This window comes from Myotis myotis, unplaced genomic scaffold, assembly GCF_014108235.1.
Source record: "Myotis myotis isolate mMyoMyo1 unplaced genomic scaffold, mMyoMyo1.p scaffold_m19_p_3, whole genome shotgun sequence".
Lineage (NCBI taxonomy): Eukaryota > Metazoa > Chordata > Mammalia > Chiroptera > Vespertilionidae > Myotis > Myotis myotis.
The window spans coordinates 38,278,321-38,296,496 of NW_023416335.1; the positions used below are offsets into that span (position 1 = coordinate 38,278,321).

Genomic DNA, 18,176 nt, shown 5'->3' on the forward strand with positions numbered 1-18,176 from the left:
CTGGTACCTTGTGCCATCACGTTCAGAGTCCTGAGCTCGAGTTTGGTTAAGTCATTGGTGGAATAGGATTCTTTCCCTCTCAAATGGACAGTAATCCTTACAGCTGCAGCTCAAGAGGAAAGATAACTTATAAAATCCAGGAAGAAGAACATTGTACTTGGGGAAAGAAAGCGGGCAGGAATTAGTGTTGGTTTCATCCTGTTGTTAGCCAGGCATAGGCATGACTCTCAAGTCACCAGAGCTGTTGGGGCTTCCGCACCTCATCAGGGCCCTTATTCAGGATGGTGATTGAAGCCAAGATCACTCATCTGTTGGGATATCCCCCCCCCCGCATATTTTTCAGCATTGTGGTCCAGAAATTAAATGGGTCGATGGAAGCAAGCCACTGCTGAAAGTTTCAACTCATCTGGTTTCTACGGTGTATACTCAGGTATGCGCTAGTCCATTAAAATTAGCAGTGATTGCTCTCTGAATGAGTTGGTATAATTTTTTTTTTCAAAACAAAAGTCTAATTGACATGTTCTATGGATATATTTTTACTCTGTAAGTCCTCTTTTGAAGAAAGGAAGTACAGATAAGGTGCTCATTGGTACTGAAATAAATGAAGAACACAAGTAACATTTTTTAACAGTTTTCCTCTTTTGTTGGAGGATCTTTGGAAACGTTCTTTAAAATTTGTTTTCATTTTTATCTCTTTGATATTTGCATTTTTATATGATCAGTTTTCATAGTCTAAATGAAACATGCATGCTGTAAGAAGCAAATACTTCTATTTCTATAGCAGATATGCTAATAAATTTTTTTTTTCTCCTTCCCAGGATCAGCATTTGCATAATTTTTTCCAGTACTGTCAGAAAACTGAATCTGGAGCCCAAGCCCTAGGGAATGAACTTGTGAAGTACCTTAAGGTATCAGATAGCTTTCTTAGTGACCCTTTTTTAATGAGTTTGGAGTTGATTGGATTTTCTGTTTGGTGGTGCTCTTAGCTAGGTACTCTCGCACCATCAGCTTCTGTATGGTTTGAGATAGTGCTAAGAAGGGCACTCAGAAATAGCGCTCCTCCTACCTTCGTCCTACTCCCACGCATACTTTTCTCCGGCCAGACCTGAAACACACTGCTCCCTGCATAGGAAACCCCTCCCTTACAGAGGCCGCTTGTGTTGAGCACTCACTGGGCTCACAGCGCAGAATCAGGCACGTAGAAGCAGTGACTGTAGTCTTACCATTAAGGAACTTCTGGTTCATTGTAGGAGATAACACAAGCTTCGAGAATGCATAGCAGGTGGGTTCAAAACAAAACAGATAACACATGCCAGCAACCCCAGCCTTGTGCAGGGCCAGGGACCCTCCTAGAGTCCTTGCACATGGGAGCAAGCAGGGTTTCTCTAGGGAGTTACATCCAGAACATGATTCTAGAGAAACATTTTTAAAAGGAAAGTAACTAAAAGGGCATTCTAGGCATGGGGACAAAATGTAAGAAAGGTGACAAACTTCTGACTGCAGAAGTTTGTTTGGATTAAGCAAAGAAATTGGACTGGGTAATCCTGAAATCACTGCTGTGCCCAATCACCTTTGGGCTGCCTCAGAGAGAGCCATGTGACTTGAAGAAGAACCTTTGTATAGGTTTCCTATTGTTTCTATAAGAAATTACCACAAACTCAGTGGCCTAGAATAGCACAAATTTATTATCTTACACTTCTGTAGGTCAGAAGTCTGGTATGAGCCTCACTGGGCTGAAACCAAGGTGTTATTAATCATGAGTTTCCTTTCTGGAAACTAGGGGTGAATCTGGGTTCTTATCCTAAATGCTGCCTTCATTCCTTGGCTTGTGGCCACTTCGTCCATCTCAAAGCCAACAGGTTGCACCACTGACCATTCTTCCTTAGACACATCTCCCCCGACTCTCCTCTTTTGCCTCCCTCTTCCACTTTTAAGGACCTCTGTGGTTACATCAGGCCCACCTGACTAAATCCAGGAGCGTCCCCTATCTTAAGGCCAGCTGGTTAGCATCCTTAATTCCCCTTGCCATGTAACATGTTCACAGACATGGACTTCTTTGTCCCTTATCCCGCCTGCTACTGCCTCCCTTTTGCTTTAGATGCACTTCTTCCATCCTTACTTGAAACTGAGTGAAAGTTGCTCAGTGAAAATTGGTTTAATGTCAAAGGATAACTCGGACTTTGGTATTCCATGCCTGTAGAGCCTGCATGCAATGGAAGGCCACGTGATGATCGCCTTCTTGCCCACCATCCTAAACCAGCTGTTCCGTGTCCTCACCAGAGCAACTCATGAGGAAGTCGCCGTCAACGTGACACGGTGAGAGAGGTGTAAGGTGGATACTCTCCTTCCCCTTCGGTCTATCCACATCTGGAGCATAATCATACATATCCGGATGCTAGTGTGTGTTAAACATTATATTTAAGGCGTATGTAGAGGTTTCATCTAATTCTTTGTTTCCTGTGGTGCCAATAGCATCATCATTGTTCTACTGTGATAATAATGAAATGTTTCCATTTTCACATTACTATTCATTGCTTTATTCATTCCTATGGTGTGTAGGGTCATTATTCATGTGGTTGCCCAGTGCCATGAGGAAGAATTGGAGAGCCACTTGAGGTCATATGTTAAGGTATGTAAAATAAACTGTCCCAATCATTTAAATCTGTGGCTCTCCAATTTTCCTTCTAAGAACTTATTTTTAAAAAATCTAGTTATTTGGGGGTATATTTGGGGATGAAACTTAATACCTCTGCTTTCTCTTCTGTATCACATAGCCAGTGCTCCCACCTAGACGAGGGGAAGTCCAAAGAGGGCAGCCTTTCATTTATTTACTTAGTATCATTTTGTCAACTACATTTCTTCTTTTATGGGTGCTGCACATGATGTGGAAGTTTAAAGAAGAGTATTAACTCACTCCTAGCTAGGCCTCTGGCATGGCTTCTTGCCTTCATTTTTCTTTTTCAAGCCTAAAATTCCCAGGAATACTGCTTCTCCCAAGATAGGAAGGTTAGCTCTCGCCTCCATCTACATGCTGGGATAAATATCAACAAGGTCTTCATTTATGGACAATATTCAGTAAACATGGTGGCTGTGATTGTTCTAAACAGTTGCACATGTTCCATTTAATCTTTGATAGTATGAATTTTAGCTATGTGTTCATTTAAAAAGTGAAGTTTGGGTTGTTCAGGGAATCAGTTCCCCAGTGTCATGTGACACGTTTCCTGAAGTCCTTAGGAGGTGGAGCTGTGGGCTGGAGGACCACTGACTTGAGTCAGGTGATTCACTTATTTAGGTGGGTCCCCGAAGACAGCCTGAGCTCCCTCTTTCTGTCACATGACAACAACCCTTCCCACCTTCCATTTCCACACCTTCCTCCCCCACCCATGTGATTGTACCTGGGTCCCTGATCCTCCTCCTCTGGGGCCTCTTCAGCTTTCAGCTCAGCTTGGAGAACCAGTGCCTTAAAGCATCTTTCCCTTTTCTTCAAAGTACGCGTACAAGGCTGAGCCGTATATTGCCGCCGAATATAAGACAGTGCATGAAGAACTGGCCAAATCCATGACCGCAATTCTCAAGCCTTCTGCCGATTTTCTCACCAGCAACAAACTACTTAAGGTACGGTGGGAGGCCAGTGTGACTCTGCAGTATGGAAACTGATTAAGGAAACTTCAGACTCCTCCGCTAGACCAATTCACCCTTTTTGTGTGCTTTTAGAGATGATCATCACCTCCTAAAAAGCAGTGACAGAGTTAGCTCTTCAGTACCTACATTGCCCCTTGTACCGGTGCTCCTATTAAAGCTGCAAATTATTATTATACTCAACGCTTCATGGCCTCTTAGGTATTAGTAAGTCATATTTGAATAATTGGAGGACCGTGAGTTAGGGCTTTTACAGGCAAGTGTCAGCAGGCGAGAGGAAAGGTTGCGTATGTCATCGAGCGGTGCCTCTTGGTGGGCTGCTGAGCTTATGTACCCTGTTCCCTGGCGGGATGGAGTCACTTATTGTCAGACATGTGAAAGCAGGAGAACACCTGCCAGAACCTCTGGCCCGGTAATAATTTGCCAAGAGGTTCAGCCGTGGTGTTTTGGTCACATTTGATTTATGTCAGTGACTTTGCTGGCCTAAGAGAATGAACGTCTCTTCCCACTGGTTGTTTTGCTTACTGGAATCCTTCTTTTTCTTTCAGTACTCATGGTTTTTCTTCGATGTTTTGATAAAATCCATGGCTCAGCACTTGATAGAGAACTCCAAGGTTAAGGTATGTCGCTCCATCGTGTGGTGGTTCTTAGGGAAAGGTATCTTTCATTGTGTTTGTGGCTAACATTTATTAAGCTTCCTGTGTGCTGCTTACAGTACTGCTCTAATTACTTTCGGGTGATAAAGCCTTTTAGCTTTATTACAATCCTAATGTGGGCGAGGGGAGTATTAGTCTGACCCCCATTTTACAGGTGCAGAAACTGAGGCCTGGGTGCTTGCGTTACCTGCCCAAGGCCATGCTGCTGGTGGATGGAGGGAGCCAGGTTTTGAGATCACTCTGGCTCAGGCCCATTCTCCTCAAGCACTGTGTTCTTAAATCCTTTCCTTTGACTAGCTTAGAAATCTCCCAGTTTGTTGAAATGGGAATAGTAGTTTAAGAATTCATTTAAAATACATTTACCTGGTGTTTCTTAAGTGTCTTGCACATCCTAGACATTTCTCAGGGATTTAGAAGCATGTCTGATGCTACTTCACGTCCTCTGTAGCCAATGAATGGACTCAGATAACATAGTCTCCCCCAGGCCTACCTCTCCGAGGTGCTGTGTGTGTGCCTGTAAGACTCTCTGGGTCTCCGTGCTGTCCCAGGCTCACGTCTGGACTTTTGCCTGCCGAGGTATGACTGGTTGCTGCCTGTGTGAGCACAGATGAATTTTTATAAAGTCCTAAGGCAGTAAGCACAGGTGGCATGCTGCAGAGCTCCTGAAATGCACAGTCTTGCAGTTGCTGCTGTGACTGTGAGTTCTTGCCACATCGTCGCAGAAGTGGGAGCTGGAGAGGTCTGGGTGAGAGCCCAAGGTGCTTATGCAGGGAGCAGCCATTGTGGTGCCAGGAAGTCTCTCTAAATGAATATGGGGAGGAGGGCGGAGTCCCAGGCAGGGAGGGTCAGGATCTGGGCCATCTGGACTCCAGGAGGAAGCCTTGGGAAAGGCTGGTGGGTTTTGTCAGGCAGAAGGTTGGTGGTTCAGACCCTAAAGCTGTAGTTTCCTCTAGTAGTGCCAGCGCGGGTGCCTGACCAGATGGTTTCCTTTTAAATCCAGCTTTAGCACACAGGGAGATGCCAGATGGAGGTGGGCCCTGCCTTCCACCGAGTAACGCACCATCCGAATCATGCCAGGACAGCCTTCCAAGGAAAAACTCCAGCAGACTGTCTACTTGGCAGTGTGCTGCTAGTATACGTGCTTATATACGCATGCATACACCCATGTGCACGCACACACACGTGGGCAGGTTATTTGGATATATTACCTTTCTCTTAAAAATGTTGTCGTTAAATAAATTTAAAAAAATAAATAAAAATGTTGTCATATGCAGGATGGGCTTTAAGCCTATTTTAGTTTGCTCGGGCTGCCATTGTAACTACCACAGCCTGGGCAGCTTAAACGATAGAAATTTATTTTCTCACAATTCTGGAGGCTGAAAGTTCGAGATCAAGATGTCTGTAGGTTTGGTTTCTTCTGAGTCCTCTCTTCTTGGCTTGTGGATGGCTTCCTGCGTCTTTATACTATCCTTCTGTGTTCTAATCTGCTCCTTTCTTATAAGGACACCAGCTCTGTTAGAGCAAGGCCACTGAATGACCTTGCTTTAACTTAATTACCTCTTTCAAGACTCTGTCTCCAAATTCCCTCGTATTCTGAGGTGCAGGACATGAACATAGGAGTTTTCAGGGAACACAGTTCAGTCCATAACAAGGTCCCACTTGATATTTTATTATTTTTTGCTCTAAATCAATATAATCACTTCAGAAAGATTGATGACTTGCTTATGTTTAAAAATATAACTGATTTGTTATATTTTGAGCCCTTTATTATATGCAGACTCAAGGGTTACGAAGTTAGATGTAGTGTGGTTTGTGCCCTCACGAATTTAGGTGGGAAAGTGTACAACTAGACCATGGCAGCGATGGTCAGGGAGGTAATGAACAGTTTGAAAACACTCACAGAAGTATATTTAAAATCAAGTGTCCATGATCTCTTTCTGAGACCTGTGATAGGTTAATAAAGAAACTCAATTGTATGTGCTCTTTACTCCAGAGGCCAAATTAAACCATGGACCTTTAGGGATGGTAGAGACCTGAGAGCTCCCTTCTGGTCCAGCTTCTCCCTTATGTCACAGCGGGTGAGATGAAGTACAGACCCATGAAGTAGCCTGCCCAGGGCTACCCAGCTGAGCAGAGCCAAGAGCTGACTTACGCTGGAGTCAGAATCAGTCTTTCCCAGATGCTCCGCCATGTCCCGCCTCATAACCTAGTTCTCCAGGGCCCCTGGGACATCGTTTGTTTTTGGAACTCTGTGGAACAAACCACTCAAAGGTCACCAGGCACACGCTTTTCCAGAAGTTAATTGCGTCTTGGTCCTAAAACAATATTCAGAGAGTTTTGGAAGTAGCTTATTTTAAAATTGTTATCCAGCTTAAAAAATAAACACTAGCATCCTAAAGGAGAAAACTTAACTATAACATAATTTACTATAAAAAGAGTCCCAAATGCCTGCTTACCACCTGGGAGAGCTGAACATTTTCATTCTGGAAGGCTCTCCTCTGACCTTCTCTGTTAATCTAGAAACTTTTCTCTCATTTTTTAAAAAATATATTTTATTGATTTTTTACAGAGAGGAAGGGAGAGGAATAGAGAGTTAGAAACATCAATGAGAGAGAAACATCGATCAGCTGCCTCCTGCACACCCCCCACTGGGGATGTGCCCGCAACCAAAGTACATGCCCTTGACCAGAATTGAACCCGGGACCCTTCAGTCCGCAGTCCGACGCTCTATCCACTGAGCCAAACCGGTGCTGGCTTTTCTCTCATTTTTTGAAGCCTTCATTCAGTTGCCTTATATTTTAGGATTAATGAGTTTTATGTGTTTGGATTAGTTATTTTTATGTTTGTCTTATACTTACATCTTAAGAATTGTTTATCCGAGTCCCTGGTCCCAGTGTTCTGAATTTGAGGAACAAGTTCATGACTGCCATTCCTGTACCACTGATGATTTCCAAAATCATGATCAAATCCCCTCAGAGTTTTTCTATTTTTGACTGAAGATTATTAATATCATCCAATATATTTATAACTCTAAGCTGATTTCCTTCCTCATTGGCAAGTTTTTCTTCAAATGTCATGACCAGGCACACGCCTGGGCCATGATCCGTGTCAGAGCCAGATCATGCTTTTGGTGTTGAAAGTACCTGGCATTAATCGGCCCCTGGGGACAGGGCGTATGTTAGCCGAGGCCTTCAGTGCACACTCCCTGTGTCATTGGGGTTGTGCACATTTATGTGGAGGGAGAAGTTTGCACGCTGCTCTGCCTGCTTCTGATGCCACAGTCTTTCTGAAGATGGAGGTGGCCACATGTGCCCACCCTCCCACCCCCAGCCAATCAACTACTCTTTGTTACATTTGCCGAGGAAGGCTGTGGATCACAGCCTGTCTTTGAACAAGCATCTAAAGTAAGCAATTTCTTTGCTAGACTCGAGTATTTCGTAGGTGGCATGCGCTTGGAATTTTAATAAGTGGCTTTTGAATAGACGTCTGAGACCTACTAAGTTTGAAACCCCCAACCCCACTGTGCCTCAATGGGCAACATATTTTAGGTAGGTTTTTTTTTTTCTATCATTTATATTTAGCAGCTATAATTTCAGCAGACTCATTTTGCATTTCCTTTCCTCCCACATCGAATCCAGCAAATTGCTGGCATTCCACAGGTGTACTTGGAAAACCTGGCATAGGATAGGATGACTATATGCCGTTAAATGTTACTTATTTAACCTTCAACCATTTTCAGGCTTAATTGAGCAAGGCAAGAGCTTTCATTTGAAAAGTGGAAGGAGGAGGGTATGGTTCATGTTCTAAATGGACTGTTCGGACTTCCCCTAAACCATATTTGTTAACCCTGTACCCAGGCGATGGCAGGATGTTTATATCCGTGCTTTCATCCATGAATAAATGCTTTGAACAGTTGTTTGCTCTGTGGAGAGCATTGAGCAGACATGCACGCGGAGTAGGGGACACATCCTCAGCCTGGAAGCTGATGAAGACATTCAGCTTGGAACAGTCGGAGGAGAGTGCAGGAAGGTGTATGTGTGAGCTCCAGAATGACAGGAGATGAGTGTGGAGACAGAGAGGGAGCCTTCCCTGGGCCTAGAAAGGCCAGCGTTAGCGAGAAGAGCACGAGCAGGGGCACAGGGAAGAGCTCATGCCCAGGAAAGGCCTCTGTGGCGGAGCTCAGGCTGAGGGTAGAGGGAAAGGGTGAAAAACAAGATCCACCCAGAAACAACAGTGAGGTTCTGAGGGGCTTTGAGGCCAGGCAGCCGATGATTCGGTAAAGCCCATAGAGAGGTAGGTAGGTTCTTGAGCAGAAATGACAAGACGGAAGAGCGTATAAATGTCAGCAGAGAGGCTTGGAAACTTTTATATCAATGAGTGCATCGTCCCCCTGGAGTTTAGCCTATGGAGCAGATGAACATACCTGTCATGTTAGCTCTCTAACTGCAATAATATGAAATGACATTTTAGGGTGATGCTGACGAAGATCCAGCATTGGAGGGAATGAGGTGGGATTGAGGATAAGGATGGAAAGCATTATAAATACATAAGAGAGAATATTAAATCAACTAATTATTTGATACAGCAATTCTACTTATACGTATTTAGTGAAAAGAAATAAAAACATTCACAGAGGCTCTGGCTGGGTAGCTCAGTTGATTAGAGCATTGTCCCCACAGGCCAGTGATGGCGAACCTTTTGAGCTCGGCATGTCAGCATTTTGAAAAACCCTAACTTAACTCTGGTGCCGTGTCACATATAGAAATTTTTTGATATTTGCAACCATAGTAAAACAAACACTTCTATTTTTGATATTTATTTTATATATTTAAATGCCATTTAACAAAGAAAAATCAACCAAAAAAATGAGTTCGCGTGTCACCTCTGACACGCGTGTCATAGGTTCGCCATCACTGCCATAGACCAAGGTTGCAGGTTCAATCTCTGGTCAGGGCACACACAAGAATCAACCAATGAATTTATAAATATATTAAATAACAAACTGATGTTTCTCTTCCTCCTTCTCTCTCTAAAAATAAATAAAATTTAAAAAACATATTCTCAGAGAGACCTGCATGTAAATGTTCATAGCAACTTTACTCATAATAGCCAAAAACTGGAAACAACCAAATGTCCATTAACTGGTGAATGGATAAACAAATAGTGGTAACTCCATACAATGGAATACTACCTAGTAATAAGAAAGAACAAACTACTAATTCTTGCAACAACATGGATGGATCTCAAGGGCATTATGTTAAGTGCAGGAAGTCACTGTGATGATCATGCAGACTTCACGCAGTGTGAATGAGCCCATTTTATGACATTCTAGGAAAAGAAAAACTACAGGGATAGAACAGAGGGCAGTGGTCTCCAGGGGCTGAGGTGGAGGGAAGGGATTCAGAGGGACCCGAGGGAACTTTTATGGTGAAAGAAATGGTTGTGGTGATAGTTACACAACTGTATACACTGGTCAAGACTTAGCAAACTGTATACCTTAAAACGGTGAATTTTAGTATATGTAAATTAAACCTTACACAGCCTGATTTAAACAGAACATAGTAAAGTCAGGGTTTTTTTGGGGGGTGGGGGACACTTAGATATTACGTTTGAGAGCATAGAAGAATGGAGCTTTTGAGAGATAATTAGGACATGGTTTACCAGGAAAGACAGGACATGATGAGTTATGCTTGGGATATCTTAAGCTTCAGGGCCGAGGGTTCAGCCACGTGACAGAGATCTAAAATAACAGTAACCTAAGAAAAAAGTTTATTTCTTCCACATGAAAGTCCAAGCTAGTTATAGGGGTTCTGTTCCACAAAGTTTATCAGAGTTTCCCACACTCTAGATTTGGCTGATGGTAATGTCACAGTTTTCTGTGACATGGTTCTGTATCCCCTCTTTCCTGTGAACTTGTAGTGATATCTAGAGGCTCAGCCCCATGCAGGATTGATTTGCTTTTTGCCAAGGATGCTTCGTGCACTACTGCACCACACCAGGCGGCATACAATATCAGGTTGTCCCACTTTTAGTTAGGACAGTATTGACTAATACAGCGACTTTTCAGCATGCAATACCTGACTGTTTCCTTATGGTCGACCTGGATTTGAATCTTTGTTGGGTGATAGTTGTGTGGCTGAGGACACATTTGCTTAACATGACCCCCTGTGAAATGAGGTTTAAACTCATAAGGGATCTTATAATAATTCAATGAAAAGTACATAAAAATGTCTAGTGCAGTTCCTGACATGTCAAAGATCTACAGCAAGTGGTAGCTAATTGTTGAATGGTCTGAGTGTGATTTCTTAGGTAAGCATTCCCGGTAGGGAAAAATTAGAATTTAAAATTAATTCGAAGAGGACTGCTTCTAAGCAGTTTCAACTGGTCTTGGCAGCTTGAATACTTGAAGCTTAAACCTAATGCGTGCGGTGTTTTCTGAGGGGCTCCCTGAGAGGTTCAGGCTAGGATCACCAGAAGTACTGGGTAAAAGCGCAGCTCCTCATCAGTGTCTGACTGCAGGCACATCTCCACATTTCTGTCAACATCTCCAGGCAGGCCTTTATCTCGCCCAAGTCTGAAACCTCAGGTCTAATCCACAGAACTTCTTTGGAGGATTAGAATACTTGTACAGTGCCTTGAGAGAAGAAAGAATAACTTATCTAATTTCAGATAAATAAGATTAGAATGCTGGGTTATTTAAATGGACTCACAGATGAGAGATTTCCCCCAAAGGGTTGCAACTTAAAAACTAATAAACGTTCGCTCTAAATTCTTTCCAGGTATTACGAAACCAGAGATTTCCTGCGTCCTATCATCATGCAGTGGAAACAGTTGTGAATATGCTGATGCCACACATCACTCAGAAATTTCGAGATAACCCAGAGGCATCTAAGAATGCGAATCATAGCCTTGCTGTCTTCATCAAGGTGGGGAGCGCCAGGCGAGAGGGCGTCTGCTAAGTGACTGAAATGTCCTTTCTAGAGGAGTCACTAGTATTGTAGTAGTTCACAGTTAGTTGCTCAGTGAGCATCAGTGGCATGTTTGTATGCTGAAGGACAGACTTATTAACAGTAAAGACAGATTAGAACCCAACTTTCCAAAATGTTTGGGCCTAGATGCTTGACGTTATGGGTTGTTTCGTCCACAGAGATGTTTCACCTTCATGGACCGGGGCTTCGTCTTCAAGCAGATCAACAACTACACCAGCTGCTTTGCTCCCGGAGACCCGAAGGTAGTGTGTGTGCTCCACCCTGTTCTTTTTTGCTCGCTGACTCACTTCCAGAAACTCACCTGTTTCTCTTGGTTCACATCAGAATTTTCTTTCAGTCCCAGAGGCATGACTCACTCCCCTCTTGAAGATACTAAATAGCACTCGTTTGCATTAATGTGTGAGATGTTAGGGACACAGGAACTCCAAATGTGAAATAAACATATCTATTTGATTTTCTCATAAACACGTGAAATGACTTCACTGCAAAACTGAAAGTATGCGTGTTGGGAGTCACAGTTTATTTAGCAAGGTAATAGAAGTGACCGAGGCCTTTTCTCTCACTCAACTTTTTGATTGTATTCAGTCTGTGTCTATAACTGTAAGCTGCCTGAAATCCTTTATTGAAGTAGGAGGAGCATAAGCCATAAATGCCCTAAAAGTCAGTGGAGAACATCATTTAATGAAATGTGTTCTCAATTTTCAAACAAATCCCTGCAGTCATTCTGAAATCTAAAATAGCACAGAGCTTGCTGTTCCAAGAAGGTCAAGAAGCTAAAGACTGGGTCTGTTATTTCTTACAGGCTTTTTAGGATGCTGGATAAAGTATCCAGTGAGGTATTTAACTTAGGACTAACATATTTTTCCCCTGCAGACCCTCTTTGAATACAAGTTTGAATTTCTCCGTGTGGTGTGCAATCATGAACACTATATCCCATTGAATTTACCAATGCCCTTTGGAAAAGGCAGAATTCAAAGATACCAAGGTAATCTTACCTTTATATTTATTTACTTAGCTTTTTCACTATTAGAGTCATTTATTTTTAATACGCTGAGAGAACTGAATCCAACATGACATTCGAATTTTTTTAAAAAAATTTTCTAGTAAAATTTCCATTTTAAAATATTGATAAAATATTCTATGGGAACTTACTTTTCCGCAAACTTACCAGACTATATCATGTTAGTGTAACTCTTTTTCATTGAAACATTCCTTTGCTTAAACACTAGAAATCCATTTTACTTACTGTAGTTTATTTTTATTGGTTTCACTTTTCCTTTTTTCTCATGAATTAGCTTTTCTTTCACCAGCTGTGGAGTCAAATGACACTCCTGTAGGTAGGTGTGGGGTGTGACGCTTGCTGTCTTGCATTTTCCTCCTTTAATAGATAAAGAATGCAAGTGATTGCTGAAATGCTTGCACATGCAGTTCATCCAGGCATTTCTCATATACTTCTGTCAGTTCTTAACTCATGATAAACCAGTGAATGTCTTCTCACTGTTGCTAAGACATTGCTGTAACATCCCAGGGAGGCATCTTGCTTTTTGCTCCTGGATAAAACAAAGAGCCTGCTCACTCCAAAAGTGTATTATTCCACCATTTTCACAGACCTTGCCCATAGTGGTGGCAGTCGCCGAAGTCACAAGCCACATGGCTTTCCACATGCTTTTACGTTTGCATGTTGGGTCTGTACTCATTGTCCTGTGTCCTCTTTCAGTTCAGCTCACATTGATTTCTTTATCTTCACTGAATAAATCAATGAAGCCTGCCAGGTCTGTCGGGTGATCTTTACTAGGTTTGGTGCCTGTATTTGTTCAGGATTATTTACACTAAAGGAAAGAAGAAAGTGGAAGGATGCCATCAAACTATTAATAACACCTAAATCAACTGACTCTGAAATTCAGAGAGAAATACACAAAGGCATTCATTCAGAGACATAAATACCTTCCCCCCAAACAGACTCAGACTGATTTTGAAGGAATGAGAAGAGGGATTGTGGCCCTAGAGTTGGCCATTCAGGGGTTCTCCAAATATTTATCCAGCACCAACTATGTTTAGCCTCAGGATACAGTTGTGGACAAGTGTCCATGTACAAATGTCTGGACCTGTGAAGAATTTTTGTAAGATTTTATTTGAGCAAAACTGATGACAATTGCCAGGAAGCAAGACCTCAAACACTTCTTGGAATGGCAGTCAGCAGCTTCCTTTATGCATTTTGAATTATTAAGAAGGGAACCTAAGGAAGATTCCATGAAGGTAGGAGAAAGCAAGGTGGGGATATTATAGGATAGTTAACAAGAATATGTGCTCTTTTTGAGGGTAGTTACTCTTATTTTGAAGGAATGTAATCTAAATGCGCAAAAACAATAGGTCTTGCTTAAGACAAAGATAAACCTTTTACTAAACTAGTGATAGGCCTGGGCATCACTACCCACCATGACCTGGGAATTTGTGATCAGATCACCCTGTGAGGTTTCCCCAGAACCCCTTTTTCATGCATACAAGGATGATAATCCCCGGCTGTTTTACCTAAGGGAGATTTATATATAAAATGTTAGAGAGTGATAATTGCTAAGAGAGAAAAACAAAGCAAGAAAAGGGTGTGAAACGGGGTGACATTTGAGACAGGGTGACCAGGAAATGGAATCTGAGGAAAGTGAGGGGGCTGTGCATACACCGGGGAAAACATTCTGGGCTGAGGTAGCAGCCGGTTACTCAGCATCCCTTGATCCCACCCTGCCAGCTGTCTGGTCTCGCCTCCCACTGGTCCCATATTTCAGACACACTTGCTACTCCCAGCTCCTCAACCGTGACACGCCTACCCCCAACTCCCCCTGCACCTCAAATAGCCACCTCCCTGGGGGAGTCCTCATCGGCCTCCCCAGCCAGTCACTCAGCACCTCCTTCATGGTGCCTGCCAGGTCCCCTCCTCACCCTCTCCCAGCACCCAACTGGAATTGACTGTTCTCCATCCTGCACTTAAAGCCTCATCACACCCTCCCTCACCTCACAGTCTGTTGCCAGCCCCCCCCCCCCCCCGGACTTGGGGACCGTGACTGTCTTTTCCTTTCCCCTGTAAGGGCAGCTCTTCAGACCCAATGGTTGGGCGGGGACCGTGTGCTGATGCCTGCCTTCCGCTCTGGCCCAGCAGGTCCAATTGCTTATCCTGCAGAACTGAGCAAAGTGGAAACCCTTCAGGTGCCCAGCAGATTGGCACAAACTCACAGCGGAGTGCTGGGTATTTGGTGACAAGAGCAACTGCCCAGGCAGATAGGGGTGGGTCACCTATAGATAGTTTACCTTGCATTGACAGGAATGAGTGTTTTTTTCTCTCTCCCTTTTCACTGACACACACACACACACACACACACACACACACACACACACACACACACAGTTAACCCATAGGTTTCTTCTAAGGGGTTTTGTGAATTTAAGCTGTAAACTGTCATTTGGATATATGGGGCTTAATGTAAAGAGTGGACATGATTATTCTGAAAAGACAAATAATCTTTCTCTTGCATCTGCTAAAGGGCTTCATAGGACTTGGGTTAGTATTTTGGATAGGTTTAGGAGTAGCTCATATGAAACTAAAGTCAAAGGAGGGGTCAATAGATTTTCCTCTAATAATAGATTAAGGATGAGAATTAAAATCCTACTGCAGCTTACTGAAAAGGTGTGTTTCAGCTTCTGAGTGATGCTTGGCTGCTTTTATTTGCCCTGTCTGAGGAGATTTCACATTTGCTTCTATCTCTTTTCCAGACGAGCTTTTAGTGTTGTCATTTAGCCTGCTGATGATTTATGAGTCTGGGTTGGTGTTTTGTCCCTTTTGTTTTAGTTTATTCACCTTTAAAGGTGCAGAAGTATTAAGAGTATATTTTTAAAATCCTGCATTAAATAAGTTCTTCATTTAGTGATAGCAAAATAAATAGGTTATATTCTAACTTGTTCATTTTAAACACATTGGATTTTAATGGGCATATATAGGCATTAATGACTAGGAAATGGGTAAATGAACTCATTTAGTAAAGAACATTTAAATAAACCATGTGTATTTATTCTTTCTTTAATTACATATTTGTTATCCGTAGACCACTCTTTTATAAGACTGTCATTAGCACGATAACTTTTTTAACTTCATGTCAATAACAATATTACATCTGTAACATAATATATGTTGTTCTATATTATAAAAATTGGCACTAAAACTATTCACTTACTGAATTATATAGGTGTAATATGCTTGAAAATAAAAATTCAGTGCAATTATCTGTATTTAAATTTTGTTTTCATATAAGAGCCCTGGGTGTTAGGAAGTAGAGCAGTATTTTAGATAATCAAGCTTTTCCCATTGGAAGCCACACCCAGAGTGGGCTGAATGTAGAGGGTGGGGTTTGGTTTTTATTTTATTCAAAGAGCGGCACATTCTTGCTAACGAAAGCAATTTCTGTCCTCATTTCAGATCTCCAGCTCGACTACTCTTTAACCGATGAGTTCTGCAGAAACCACTTCTTGGTGGGCCTGTTACTGAGGGAGGTGGGGACCGCCCTCCAGGAGTTCCGGGAGGTCCGGCTGATCGCCATCAGCGTGCTCAAGAACCTGCTGATAAAGCATTCGTTTGATGACAGATACGCTTCCAGGGTGAGGGGTCGCCAATGAAAGAAAACATGAATTGATAAATGTCCTTTATTTTAAGTACTACAAGGAAAGTAACCAACTATAAAATTAGTGCAACAGCATTAAGACTTTTCCCTGTTTGTGCAGTAAAATCTCATGGTGGTCTTTTCAGGAAAGCGGCTAGTGCCGGCTCAGACCTTGGGGTAAACATGTGCTGCGTGTCTTTGTTTCAGAGCCATCAAGCACGGATAGCCACGCTCTACCTGCCTCTGTTTGGTCTGCTGATTGAAAATGTCCAGCGGATCAACGTGAGAGAGGTGTCGCCCTTCCCCGTGAACCCCGGCAGTGTACGTGAGCATATTCACATATGCGCAGCCCGCGCCTGTTTCCTATGGCTGCCCTGACAAAGTGCCACAGACTGGGTGGCCCAAAGCAACAGAAATTTACTCTCACAGTCAGGAGGCCATACGTCCAAAATCACGGTGTCAGCAGGGCGGGTTCCTCTGGAGGCCCCGGGTGGAGAGTCTGAGCCCTGCCTCTCTCCTAGCGTCTGGTGGTTCCTGAAATCCCATGGCCTTTGGCTTGTGGCCGCATCATTCTGGCCTTAATCCATCTTTGCGTGGCCTCCTCCTTGGTGTGTCTGTGTCTCTGGTGCCTGGTGTCCTCTCCTTTTCTTATAAGGACACCAGTGATGGATTGTATTTAGGGACCTCGTCTCGCCTTAAATCTTAATTACATTTCCACATAAGATCACATTCTGAGGTTCTGGATGGATATGAACTTGGGAGTTCCCCAATTCAACCCAGTACATACCTGTTCTCTCTTTTTGCCACTAAAACAATAATGATACACAGTACTTAGTAAATTGCATTTCTGGCTAAGATGGGGGTCAGTAAACCTGTCTTGTTAAAAATCATTATAAAAATCATGCTTTCTTAGTGCCCTGATATCTTGTAAAAACATTAAGATCTTCTTTGTGTTGTCAACAAATCTTTACAGAGGAGGGAGGTTAGAAAAAGAGGCATAGTTCTAACCCAGGGGTGGGCAAACTTTTTGACTCAAGGGCCACAATGGGTTCTTAAACTGGACCGGAGGGCCGGAACAAAAGCATGGATGGAGTGTTTGTGTGAACTAATATAAATTCAAAGTAAACATCAGTACATAAAAGGGTACGGTCTTTTTTTTTTTTTTCGTTTTATTCATTTCAAACGGGCCGGATCCGGCCCGCGGGCTGTAGTTTGCCCACGGCTGGGCTAAAGTCTCTGTCTGTAAAATCAGTAAGTCAAGCCGATGTCAGAGAGTCCAGGCCCCACCGCCAAGAACTGACCACCTTAATTTATATTATCTTCGTCCATTCATTTAAAAGGGCTTAAGTTAACTTATCATTTTAAATCTGTAGATTGGAAATTAAGTTGACTGAAGGGTGATCCCAGAAATTATCTCAAAGCTTTATAATTGGAAGCCAACTGCCATTCATTTGGGCAGAGTTCAGCAATTTCCTTTTCCTCTTCATTCTGGACTCCTCAACCAGCTCAGATGTTCATCTTGCCACTTCGTCATCCAGTGTACACTTGGGGAGTTTCTTTTGATCTTTCTGTCCCTTTTCCCCAAATAGTGATACATTGTTGCACTTTTTTACTCTTCACCTCCAAATACAGCTAAATAATGGTGCCCTGAGAAGAGCCATACTTATAGAATGTTTTTTATAGTTCTAAAGGGCTTAAACTTTCACTGTCCTTACATAAACTGCACCACGCTAATCTCACCCTATCTATACAAATTGTATTTCACAGGTGTATTCTCTAAACCTTCACTAATCAGAATAAGTAATTCAGGGTATAATGCTACCCTTTCTGTAATGCTTCAGTCCTGAGAAAAAAGAACACAGGTCTCTCCTTGGCTTGCAGCAAGTAAAATCCCTTGGAGACCTCACTTCAGCATTAACGCAGATTCTCCCCTGACCGAGGGTGCACATGCAGCTCCGAGCTGGCAGAGGCGTCTCGCTGGTGCTCCTGTGAGTCCCTGTTGCTCGTGTGGGAGAGTTTCCGACATGAGAGAAGAGCCGGTGTTCCCTTCGGAAAGAGCACATGAGGCTTTTTCTGAAGGAAAGAACATACCAAATAATGTAAAGCACTGTTGGACATCAGCGCTCTGGATCGGGCAGGGTGCCAGACCTCCTGGGGAGAGAAATGACTCTATGAGCCAAGACTTCTCTGCCCCTCGCCCCCCATTAAATAGTCTGTGCTCCCTTCTCCCTGCTCTTTCCGTGATCCAC

General features: G+C 43.0%; 1 protein-coding gene across 27 annotated transcripts in view; it reads left to right on the top strand.

Annotated features, from left to right (window-relative positions):
• DOCK9 (dedicator of cytokinesis 9) overlaps positions 1–18,176 on the top strand; it is a 262,250-nt gene that overhangs the window by 183,471 nt on the left and 60,603 nt on the right. For all 27 annotated transcript variants that reach the window (XM_036301868.1, XM_036301874.1, XM_036301880.1 and 24 more), the window contains exons 22-32: positions 344–430; positions 819–908; positions 2,201–2,316; positions 2,560–2,629; positions 3,490–3,615; positions 4,188–4,259; positions 11,075–11,221; positions 11,443–11,526; positions 12,158–12,269; positions 15,747–15,925; positions 16,135–16,248. In XM_036301868.1, the coding sequence (XP_036157761.1) occupies positions 344–430; positions 819–908; positions 2,201–2,316; positions 2,560–2,629; positions 3,490–3,615; positions 4,188–4,259; positions 11,075–11,221; positions 11,443–11,526; positions 12,158–12,269; positions 15,747–15,925; positions 16,135–16,248 (1,197 nt within the window). The remainder of the gene's footprint in view (positions 1–343; positions 431–818; positions 909–2,200; positions 2,317–2,559; positions 2,630–3,489; positions 3,616–4,187; positions 4,260–11,074; positions 11,222–11,442; positions 11,527–12,157; positions 12,270–15,746; positions 15,926–16,134; positions 16,249–18,176) is intronic.